Source organism: Colobus angolensis, unplaced genomic scaffold (genome assembly GCF_000951035.1).
Source record: "Colobus angolensis palliatus isolate OR3802 unplaced genomic scaffold, Cang.pa_1.0 Scaffold99, whole genome shotgun sequence".
In the NCBI taxonomy this organism is placed as follows: domain Eukaryota; kingdom Metazoa; phylum Chordata; class Mammalia; order Primates; family Cercopithecidae; genus Colobus; species Colobus angolensis.
Window position 1 is genome coordinate 5,609,970 of NW_012123931.1, and position 12,651 is coordinate 5,622,620.

The window sequence follows — 12,651 nt, forward strand, 5'->3', positions numbered from 1 at the left end:
AGGGCGCCGCGTCCACACATCCCCATTACCGTGAGATCCCATCCCCATTGCGCAGATGGAGAAACCGAGGTTCAGAGTCGGAGCCTGATGCATCCACGGCACGAAGAGGAGTCTCTGGGATCCCGAGGCCCACCCTCACCCGTGCTTGTCTCTCTCCGCCTAGGTGTGGCCACAGACTCAATGGCTTGCGGTGCACCCCACGCACCCTCTCCTCTGGTTCTCTCTGGGCCACAGCATCGCCTGGTTTGGACTTTCAAGAGCTGTGTGGACAGGAGTGCGTGTGGGGTGGGGTTACTCATACACTTTACAGGAGGGAAATCTGACAACCACAGGGGAGCGCCTTGGGACCTGATAGTTTCACTTGCGTGGTCTATACTAAGGAGACAATTCAGAAACTGCAGATTTTGCTGTGTGAGTGCTTCTCCCTAGTTGTTCATAATAGCAAAACTTATGAATAGTCTAACTCTCTACTGCTTGGTTAAATAAATGGTATTCTACGCAGCTATGAAAAATCATTCTGGGTAAAAAGTTTGGATATATTAAAGACGCCATTCTATTGTTAGCCAAATAAGCAGGTTACAATGCAGCATACATAATAACAAAGTTCCATTTCTGTGAAGATGCATGCGTGGGCACACATTTTTTTAAAACTGCAAAGATATACACCAACAACTTGAATATTAAGATTAAAGGTGATTCTAAAATAAGTATTTGTACCTTTCTGTATTTTCTAAATAACATTATACAGTGAATATGTATGTTTTGTATTTGTTTTGTTTTGACAAGGCCTCACTCTTGTCACCCAGGCTGATGAAGTGCAGTGGTGTGATCAAGCTCACTGCAGCCTTGACCTCCCTCACTCAAATGATCCTCCCACTTCAGCCTCCTAAGTAGCTGGGACAGCTAATTTTTGTATTTTTGTAGAAATGAGGTTTTGCCATGTTGCCCAGTTTGGTCTCGAACTCCTGAGTTTAAACAATCCTCCCATTTTGGGATTAGAAAGGTGGAAGGGATTAAAAGTGCTGGGATTACAGGCGTGAGCCACAATGCCCAGCCAGTTTTTTGTTTTCGTTTTTGCTTTTTCCTTACACAGAAAAGCTCCAATATTCACTTACATACTGCAGAAGGAAAAGAGAGGCTGAAAGGATTGGATCAAGGAAGTAGGAAAGGGAATTTCTGGGGCATTTCCTTTCCCCCAATCCCAGAATAGCCGGAGAAATCATGGTCACCAAGAGCTGCTGCTTCTGAATAACATGACAATGACGATAAATTTTCCAAAAGGTTGATTGTAACAGACCAAACCGGTGGATAACAGAGTGGACAGACATCAGGAGCTCTGGAAGAAAAATTGCTACTCGGTATCTACTCAAGTTGTAATGGAGAGAGAAATGGACTGATATGCCGGGATTTTTGTTGCAGAGAGCTGGCAAATTTGCAGTAAGTAACTAGCTCCATTCAAACTGACTGAAGCACATAGATGGAGCCCTGAAATCCATAGCTCCATTGAAGAGGCAGCAGAATTTATCTACTCCGACTCAGGTTTGCAGAATTTATCTACTCCGATCCAGGTGCTAGGCTGCTTGTGGTAGGGAGTGAAGCCATCACGCTGATGGATTCGGTGGTGACAAAGCAGACTGTCAAGAAGGAGTAGGTCCCCCAGATTCTCCCAGGCAAGGGGACAACACTGGAAACTACATGTTAGGCTTTTCCTTCTGAAACTTGGCAAACTAGAATTTGCTGAAAAGTAAGTAGTACCGCTTGTTTTTAATTTCGTTTCTCAAGAAAACCCGGCTGTCATCATGACTGTTTATTCTTGTTTCTTTTGGGAAATTAAGTTCTTAATATAACTTTGACTAAAGATATGTAGATTTGTGGTATGAAAAGAAAATCTATTTGTTGGATGATGTTCCCAGTGAAGTACTATCCGTTTGTTATTTTAAAAGTTATTCTCTATTGTTCTAAACAGTAAATAGTGCCAAAACTAAGAAAAACATGAAGTATAGTTTTAACGTCAGGCTAACTTGCTTGCAGATCTGTTTGCAATAAACTGTAATGCCCCTTTAAAGAAAGATTTAGAAATACATTATTAAAAGTATTAATTCATTTTTAAAAATGTTAAGCATGAATGGGGACAAGGTGGGGAGAATGATTTGTCTGCTCTTTCTGGGAGGCCGGGGAGAAACATCCACGAGAAACCTGCAGGCCCTGCCACTGCTGCTGAGAGCCAGTGACCCCAAGGGCTGACCACTTGGGATGTTAGCTGCCCCTAGCCCAGGCACTGTGGTCTGGGTCTGTGGTATAAAGAAGGGCTATTGCCATAAAAGGAGATAGACACAACCAGCTTCAGTCTATCCTGCTTCCTGTCTCAGAATTTTTTTTTTTTTTTTTGAGATGGAGTTTTGTTCATTGCCCAGGCTGGAGTGCAATGGCGCGATTTTGGCTCGCTGCAACCTCCGCCTCCCAGGTTCAAGCGATTCTCCTGCCTCAACCTCCCAAGTAGCTGGGATTACAGGCACCTGCCACCACGCCTGGCTAATTTTTGTATTTTTAGTAGAGACGGGGTTTCACCTTGTTGGCCAGGCTGGTCTCAAACTCCTGACCTCGTGATCCGCCCACCTCGGCCTCCCAACAGAATTTTTTAAAAAAGAAAGTATGGTATGTCTTTGGAAATCTGAGATTCAAATCTTAGCACCCTATATCCCCACCACCACTACCATTAAAAATGCAGTTTGGAGCAAGTTACTTAATCTTTTCCAGCCCAGTTTCCCATTTGTAAAATGGAAAGAATGACATCCATATAATGTGGTTGCTGAAAGATTCATTATTTTATTATTCAACAATGATTTATTGAATGCCAGGCATTAATCTAGTCACTAAGACAGACAAGGTCCATGTTCTCACGGAATGCATATTCTAACAGGGTAAGGTCACAACAAATAAATAATAAATGAAAAATATCAGATATTGACAAGTTTTAGACAGAAAATAAAATAGGGAGCTGGGAATGGTGGCTCACACCTGTAATCCCAGCTACCCAGGAGGCTGAGGTAGGAGATTGCTTGAGGCCAGGGGTTCAAGACTAGTGTGGGCAACATAGTGAAACCCCCTTCTCTAAAAACAAATAAAAAAAAAATTAGCCAGTGAAGGTGGCATGCACCTGTAGTCTCAGCTACTCAGGAGGCTGAGGAGGGAGGATTGCTTGAGCCCAAGTGTTTGGAGTTTGAGGCTACAGTGAGCTATGATCATGCCACTGCACTCCAGCCTGGCTAATAGAGTGAGACCTCATCTCTAAAAATAAACAAATAAATAGGGAGAAGCAATAGAGACCTACAGGCTTATTATATTGATTGGTTGGTATAGCCCTTTTTGAGGAAATTGTATTTGAGCAGATGTGAATGACATAAAGCAGCCAGGCATGCACAGATCAAGTCACAGAGTATTCCAGATGAAAGTAAGAGCCAGAGCAAAGACTCTTAGGAAGGGTAGGCCGGGCACGGTGGCTTACGCCTGTAATCCTAACACTTTGGGAGGCTGAGGCAGGCAGATCACAAGGTCAGGAGTTCAAGACTAGTCTAGTCAACATAGTGAAACCCCGTCTCTACTGAAAATACAAAAAATTAGCCAGCGTGGTGGTACGCGTCTGTAATCTCAGCTACTCAGGAGGTTGAGGCAGGAGAATCGCATGAACCCAGGAGGCGGAGGGTGCAGTGAGACAAGATCGCGCCATTGCACTCCAGCCTGGGCAACAGTGCGAGACTCCATCTCAAAAAAAAAAAAAAAAAAGATATCAGGTAGCTTTTGTTCAATAATAAACCACTTCAAAATTCAGTGACATAAAAATAATAACCATTTATTTATTATTATTTTGTGGGTCAGAAATTTGAGCTGAGCTCAGCTGGGCTGTCTTCTGGTCTCAGATGATCTTACTTTTGTGTCAGTGGTCAGCTACTAATCAGCTAGGTGACTTTGCTTCTTAGGGTTGGCTGGCTATCAGCTGGAGTGATGGGAGCAAGTGGGCCATATATCTTTCATCATCTAGTAGGCTATCCGAGGTTTGTTGATAAGTCTTGTTGATAGGTGGCAGTGCAGGGTTGCAAGAGAGAGTGGAAACATGCAAGGCCTCCTCAGGCTTTGACTCAGAACTGGAACAATGTCACTTCTGCCATATTCTATTGGCCAGGCCAGCCCAGATTCAAGTGGAGAAAGAGACATCGCTCCTTGATGGGAGACTGAGAGACATCGTCACAGAGAAAAGAATTATGATATTTGTAACGCACCCTGAGCAAGAATGAAAAATTCCAGCATGTCCAGAGCAATTGTTGGGGAGTATTATGGGCTGAACTATATTCCCTTCAAAATTCATATATTGAAGTCCTAATCCCTAGTACCTCGAATGTTACTGTATAGTATTTGAAGATAGGGTCTTTAAAAAGGTAACTAAGGTTAAATGAGGTCAGTAGGGTGGCCTCTAATCCAATATGACAGGTAAGGGAATGAAAAGACAGACAAGAAAATATTTCCAAATCACATGTCTAAAAAAGGACTTGCATCTAGAGTACTTTTTAAATTCGGTAATAAGAAAAAATCAATCTAATAAAAATAGGCAAAAGATATGAACAGATACTTGACCAATGAAGATATGAAAAGATGCTCAACATCATTAATCATTAGGAAAATAAAAATTAAGACAATAGATATACCTACATATTTATTATAATGACTAAATTTAAAAGACTTACCATACCAAGTCTTGGCAAATACATAGAAGAACTAGAACTCTAATAGAATGCTGGTAGGTATATAAAATGGTACAACCACTTTGGAAAACAATATGGTAGTTTGTTAAAAAGTGAAACATACATCTGTTACATGATTTGGGTATTCCATTCCTAGATATTTCCCAAGAGAAATTAAAGCCTACAAAAAGACCTGTACACAAATGCTCATAGCAACTTTATTTGTAATAGTCAAAAACTAGAGAGAACCCAATGTCTATCAACAAATGATTAGATAAATAACGCTATATCCATACAGTGGAATACTATTCAGCAACAAAAAAAAATAAACTAGCACAATCTATAGAAGAAAAAATAACACATTTCACTTCATCAAGAAGAAAAACTTTTATTCTGTGAAAGACTCCATTAAGAGGATGAAAAGACTGGAAGAAAATATTTGCATACCATGTATCTGGCAAAGCACTTTTATCTAGAATATATGATATATATTCTCAAAATTCAATAACAAAAAACAAACCATTCAATTAGAAAATGGGCAAAAAGCTCAAAGAGACGGCCAGCAGTAGTAGCTCATGCCTATAATCCCAGCACTTTGGGAGGCTGAGGCAGGCGGACTGCTTGAGGTCGGGAGTTTGAGACCAGACTGGCCAACATGATGAAACCCCATTTCTACTTAAAAATATAAAAATTAGCCAGATGTGGTGGTGCGCACAGGTAGTCCCAGCTACTTGGAAGGCTGAGGCTGGGGAATCACTTGAACCCAGGAGGCAGAGGTTACAGTGAGCCAAGATTGTGCCACCACACTCCAGCCTGGGCAACAGGGCAAGACTTTGTCTCAAAAAAGAAAAAAAAAACCTGAAAAGACATTTCACTGAGGAAGATATATGGATGACAAATAAATACATGAAGAGATGCTCAACACTACTAGCCATTAGGGCAATGCAAACTAAGACCACAAACAGATGTCACTATCCACCCATTAGAACAAAACCTAAATTAGTGACAATATCAAGTGCTGGTGAGGATGTGAAGAAACTGGATCTCTCATACGCTACCTATGGGGATGCAAAAAAAAAAACAAAAAACTAAACATACAACCCAGCAATTGTATTCCTGGGTGTTTATCTCAGAGATATGAAATATGTGCACCCAATACTCTGTACATGATTGTTTATTGCAGCTTTATTTGCAATTGCCCAAAACTGGAAACAACCAAAATGTCCTTCAATGAGTGAATGACTAAGCTAACTGTGACACTTCCATACTACAGAATATTACTCAGTCAAAAAATAAAAATAAATAACAAAAATTAACTACTGACACATGCAACAGCATGGATGCATTTCAAGGGTATTAGGCTGTCAAAAGATCACATACTGTATGCTTCCATTTATAACATTCTCAGAATGACAAAATTAGAGTGATGCAAAGCAGATTGGTGGATGCCAGGGTCTAGACATGGTAGAGGATGGGGGTTGGGTGTGACTCTAAAGGGATAGCATGAGGGAGATCTTAGTGGTGATGGAACAGTTCTTGCACCTTGATTGAGTGGTGATTACCCGAATCTCCATATATAATAAAACGGCACAAAACTATACACATACCTTGCAGCAATGCCTGTTTACTGGTTTTGATGCTGCACTATAATTATGTAAGATATATCCATTGAGAGAAACTGGGTGAAGGGTACACAGACCCTACCATTTTGGCAACTTCCTGTGAATATATAACTGTTTTGAAATTAAAAGTTTTTTAAAGAGCAATTAACAATTGATATTAACTACAACCTAGATAAATCTCAAAATAATTATGCTGTATGAAAAAAGCCACATCAAAAAGATTATACAGTGTATGATCCCAGTTATATAAAATTCTGCAAAGTATAAACTGAACTATAGTGACAGAAAGCAGATTGCCTAGGTACAGGGAGTGGGGGGATGTACAGGCAGGAAGGAGTAAGAGGGAAAGGTTACAAAGGGCCATGAGGAAACATTTGGGGTGATGGATATGTTTACTATATTACTATATTACCTTGATTGTAGTCATGGTTTTGTCAGAGGCATTCGAACCAGAGAGACTCCATTTTGAGTGACGGCTAGGAAAATGAGGCTGAGAGTTGCTGGACTGAATTCCCAGAAAGTTAGGCATTCCTAGCCTCTAGATGTTTACTGTTAAGGGAACAAATTATTAATGTTTACTAAAACGGACCCAGACTTGGGAGTGTCCAGATATCTCAATATCTGGGGAACAAAAGCATTCCTAATTTTGCTTTAAAGATAATAATATTGATTCTTGCCAAATATCATAATTAAGAAAATTAATAGTTTATCACAAACCCTTGTAGCAGAGCATATCTCTCCATATATACAAGCATTGTACCTAGGGTGGATGTGTTCCTCCTCTTAGTTTTGGGAACGTCCTGCTCTGTCTATGAAGTAGCGTCCTTTCACCACTTTGCTTTCTTAATAAACTGGCTTTCGCTTTGCATGAGATCCAAGAACCCTCTCTTGGAGTCTGGATCGGGATTCCTTTCCTGTAACAGTTTCAGGGTGTATACATATGTTAAACTTATTAATTTGTACACTTCAAATATTATGCACTTAATGCATATCAATTTCACTTCAATAAGCATACTAAAAATATTAAGTGCCTAGTAATAAAACTTACTAAAGACGTACAAATCCTCCACAAAAAGTCTAATATGCCATTGCAAGACATTTAGGTAGATCTAAATAAATGAAGGGATCTATCACAGTCCTAGAATGATAAAAATCCTAATTGGGTTTTTTTTTGGGAGGGAGGGCAAGAAGTTGATTCAAAAATGTATATGGGAATTTTATTTTATTTTAGTATAGGGAATTTTAAAAGGCCAAAGATAGCCAAGACAGAAGAGTAAGGCAAAAGAATTTACATTAACAGATATCAAGACAGTGAGATGCTGATAAACAAATAGACCAATGGAACATATTGAAGAGCCCCAAAACAGATCCACACATACATAGACACATGGTATTGGACAGAGGTGGGAATGCAGAGTCATTGAAATGACCAGTAAAAGGCACTGGGTAAATTGGGTATCTATAAGCATTCTTCTCACAACACACAAAAATCAATTCCAAGGTAGATTAAACACCTAAACATGAAATGTGAAAGCTTATAGCTCTTAGAAGGTTGTACAGGAAAATACCAGCATGATCCTGAGTACAGGAAGATTTTTTAAATAAGTAACAAAAAGCACCAATGATAAGGGGAAAGTAGTAATAAAAAAAAGAACAAAATGTTAACTACATAAAAAACTAAGAACTTTAAGGCTGTGCATGGTAGCTCACAATCATAATCCCAGCACTTTGGGAGGCCAAGGCAGGAGGATCTCCCCAGGCCAGGAGGTCAAAACCATCCTGGGCAACATAGAGAGATCCTATCTCTACAAAAATACATAAATAAGAATAATTTTTCATAGAACTCTACTCACTAAAGACATTATAAAGAGAATGAATAGTGACTGGGAGGGAGGCAATATACTTGCAGCTAACCAATAAATAGAAACGTCAAAACCACATTAAGATACCGCTACACACCCTACAAAATGACAAAGCTTTAAGAATCTGTTGGAGTGTATGTAGCTGGAGCAACAGAAATTCTCATAAGCTGTCAGTGAGAAGATAAACTGGCATACTACTTTGGAAAGATGTCAAACATTATATAGTAAAGTTGAAGACAGGCATATCATTGACCCAGAAATGTTATTTAGTTTCTACCCTGAAGAAATGGCTATACCCATGTAACACAGCATGTACACAGCAACACTGTAATAGTAAAAAACTGGGAAAACTCCAAATGGTCTATTCATAGTACAATAGATAAATTTTAGTATTTTCATTCAGTGGGATATTATATAGATAGATGCTGAGCAGCCAAAAAATAGAAAAGGCTACTGCATAGTGACCTATGCAGAAATGGCTGTCTTCCTTATAGTAAGAGAGTGACAGACCAGCAAGAAAGACTAAGAAGAAAATTAAATATAGCTCTCAGAACCAACCATAGCAACAGCAGGGAGTGTTTTGAATTCCAACATGTAGCAGACACTGTGCTAGACTGTCTTAAGATAACTCTACCTCCCACAGCCATTCTGCAAAGTAGGAATTATTTTGCAGATAAGGAAACCGAAGAACAGAAAAGTTAAGTGACTTACCTGAGGGCACACAGATAGCAGGTGACAGAGTGAAGATTTGCAACCAGTAATCAAATCCCACCTTCTTTCCATCGAAGTATGAACTGTTGATTGCTTGCAACAACCATTCACCACCCCTCCCTTCTTCCAGAACCCTGATTTTGTTAAGATGTACTGCCTCTTCTGTGCTGTCCTAGGGATGGCAGAGCAAAAGACAGAACAAACCTGGGTCCCTGAGGACTCTCTCTGGCAATGCTGCCAGGCCATACCAATTAGATGTTTTTGCTTCCTTTTGTTTATTTTTCCTTTATTTTAGTTTTAGGCCCAGTGGTTGTAGAACTGCTAGGGTTCTTGAATCAAAAAGAAAATGTAGTTAGAAGGCAAACTTCCCATTTCCTTCCAAACCATTGCAAGTAATACCGAAACCCAAACCAGATCACTGCAGCAGATGCTACAAGGTCTACAAGAGGACTGGTTTATGCAACCTGCAGAAGAGAACGCAAGCAGGAAGGCCTGTGAGTGTAAAGGGCTCCAGCAAGCAGCCTGGTAGCAGTGTTCCAGGAAGCCTGAGATGGCTAAGAGAGCACTGTAAGGGTGGAGGCCTATGCTTTATCCTGCCTCCTGATTCATTTCCCTATGAAGCTCATAGGTCCCAGCCAGACAGAAGCCCACACAGTCCGGTGCCTCCTGCCTTTCTAGGCTCAGTGCTTCTTCCTAGTCCAAAGTAGTTAATTCCAAAGTGAAAATTCCAGGCCACTACGTTGTCACATCCCCTCAAGCTACAATCTGGTTCCCAGTCTGTGTAGGAAGTTCTATTACTATCAAGAAACTCTCATGTTCTTCTTACTGCTTTGCTGTTGACGTTCCTCTCATCTGGCTCCTGTGCCTCAACACCCCTGCCTCTCCCCTGCACTGGCCAGAGGCAGTCCATCCTCTGAGCACTTCTAATCCCCTCCTGACCTCACATTAGTGAGGAGGATGTCTGATGGCCAAGGGCTATGGTTACAGACACAAAGCTTTCTCTTTTCGGGTGCTGGGATCCTTTATTCCATCTCTTTAATCTCTTTGGAGTTTTCTGTAACCTTCAAAATTGTGCTCTGACTATGGCCTTTGGGTATGGCCTGTGGTGGGCTTTGTCCCTGGCATCAACAAAGGCTTTGACACAGTGTGGCCTTCAAAGAGCAGCTTGGATGAAACTGCAGAGGCCTGGAGCTGCAAGGAAAGTGGGTTAGCCCAGCTTTCACAGGGACTGTTTGGGCCCACTTTAGTTTCTGCTACATGTGGGAACAAATGTGCCCCTTCAGGCCTTTCAGATCATGGGGGTGGGTATTTATGTTAAAGCCAAAACCTTCAGCTAATTTGGAAGCTGACAGGATTCTGCTAAGTCTTTGTATTAATACAGGATCTGCTCCCTGGCCTTCCAGGTCAGGATCTTGGGTGGGACACCTGGAGCCTCCATTTGCCTCTGAATTTTCTAGAACCAAATTGCTTTTCTTCTCTCATTTCAAGGTCCTAGGAGAGAGAACCAATAGCAAAGGCCATGTCTGGAAGCCATTTGGGTGAGGGCAGGGGGTGTCTTGAGGTCTGCCCAGCCCAGCCCTTTCCTCTTTGTTCAGCCTAGGCAATGAAGCCACAGCTGCCCACTCAGAGCTGTTTTAATTGTCCCCAGAAACCTAACTTCTAGAAAAACAATTGGCTTGCAAAGGATTCCAGACTCTCTGAACAGACAGATGATCAGAATCTTTTCTGATTTTCATTAAGGAAATAGTTCAAGAGGGACTGTGGCACCAAGACAGTGAATGCCTGCCCCTGAGCCCCTGATGAGAAGGAATTAAGGGCCCTGTGACTATGTATGTGACCAGAAGCCACATCAGGCTCCACCAGGCCTGGCAACTGTCCCTGATGGTCTGTTCTTCACCTCCTGTGGCTCCTGACTCTTCAGTTCTCAGTTGGAATTGAGGTCAGCCCTCTTGTTTCCTTGTCTGGCCCCTTCACCACCCACAATGCAAACTCATACTGAGGGACCAACCAGCAAGAGGCCCAGAGCAGCCCCCATAGCAACTAGAGGGGGCCAAGCTTGCTGCCACAGCCCACAACATGCCAACACCCCATTTAGACTTTTACATGAGAAATAAACATCCACTTGGTTCAACTGCTATTGTTTTGTCTCTGTGACTAAATCAAAAGTTCTGGCAAATCTAGAAAGAAGGAGAAGAATTAGGTGCAAAGTGCTGGAAGTTTAGCAGCCTCTCCTGGGAGCAACAAAGCCCCAGGCAGGTTTCTGTCCACATCACTTTAATGTGCAGCACTCTCCTAGTCCTCTAGGAGGACTAGGACTAGATCTACTGTCTGTTCTATGGCCTTCCCACAATTCAGCTTCCTGTGCTCCCCAAAACTTCACCTTGGAAACATATTTAACTGGTTCTGACCTTCAGCCTTGTGTGACTGTGGGTCCACAGCCAATATCAAATAACTGCAGACACCAGACACTTGGTTAAAATTCTCAATAGAGGAAAATGGTTGCTGGACAGTCAGCAGACTCGCTGTTTTCAGGTCAGCTGCTGGCTCAGTCCCCTCTGGGTGCCCGGGAAACCTGACAGCTGAGGGTTGTGATAAGGAGCAGTTTCTCTAGGAACTGACTGACATGTCTCCCTGAGGAGAGAGAAGTGACAGGCAACTCTAGGGAAGATGGCTTTCATGGCTTCATAAAGATCTCACTGGCTCTTTGGCTTCTTCTCCAAGGTAGCCCAGATCTCTTCCTGTGTGAATATCTTTGTCAAAAGGGATGGCATGGTCAGGTAGGCCAGGTAGGATCGACTGCGGGAAGGTAGATGACCAGGATGGAGAAAAGCTGATGAGGTGGGGCTGAGGAGAATGAAGACTAATGCCCAATATCAGAGTTAGGGAAATGAAGTGTCTCTGCCAAGTCCAAACGTCAGGGTCACACTGGAAAACTGGACACAAAGCCAAGGTCAGGAGCCAACAGAGCTGGAAAAGTGGCAACAGGCCAGGGAACAAGACTAGGCCAGGCATGATGGCTGCTGAGAATGAGCTGGTACCAAGCCTAGCTTCACTGTCTCTCAACCTAGCCTCATGCACAGAAAAGTCGTATCAACGAAGAGAGGGCTGGGTTTAAGTGATGTCACCAAGGGGGAACAAAAGAAAACAACGTTCCTTAACCCAGGTCCGTAACTCTCGTGTTGTGCACAAGACTGTGTACATTTTCCAGAGTTTGTTAAAGGGAACAGCGCCCCCAAAAGGGTTATTTTAAGATTTGATTGTGCAATCTGGTTATCCAGAAGAGAACGATCTCTGCCGATCTCTGCGGGCTCTCCTGTCTCGACGAAGTCCTTTAGTGCCTGAGGGCCTCGGCCACCTTCCAAAGGGGCGGAATCCCCCTGCCTCGCGTACCCCAGGGGTCTCGGTAGCGCTGCTGTTCTGTGAGCCTACTCCTCTCAGAAGCGCCGAGCACCAGGCCTGGAAGAGGACGAGTCTAGTAAATGAGGGGACACGGGGCGAACGAAGGGATTAAAAGATGGGGCTGTGATCCGTGCCAATGGGGACAGTGACTGGTTCGAATATTAACGCGAGGTTTGTCCGCTTCTTCACAATCTGTCCGTTTCGTTTTACTGGGAAAGCAAATGTGTTCCCATCCCTCTATCTGGGGATACGGTTAGAGTTTCGGGAAGGGGGTGCAGCGCCCGGGCTGGCACAACCGCCGTTGTCCCACCTCCTCCGGGG

The 12,651-nt window shown here is 42.5% G+C and overlaps 1 protein-coding gene across 1 annotated transcript in view; it reads left to right on the forward strand.

Moving 5' to 3' along the window:
• Window positions 1-10,242: 10,242 nt before the first annotated feature.
• The window catches only part of ADPGK (ADP-dependent glucokinase), a 48,062-nt gene continuing 45,653 nt past the window's right edge, over window positions 10,243-12,651 (forward strand). The window contains exon 1 of the mRNA XM_011932971.1: window positions 10,243-10,305. Coding sequence (XP_011788361.1) covers window positions 10,243-10,305 — 63 coding nt within the window. The remainder of the gene's footprint in view (window positions 10,306-12,651) is intronic.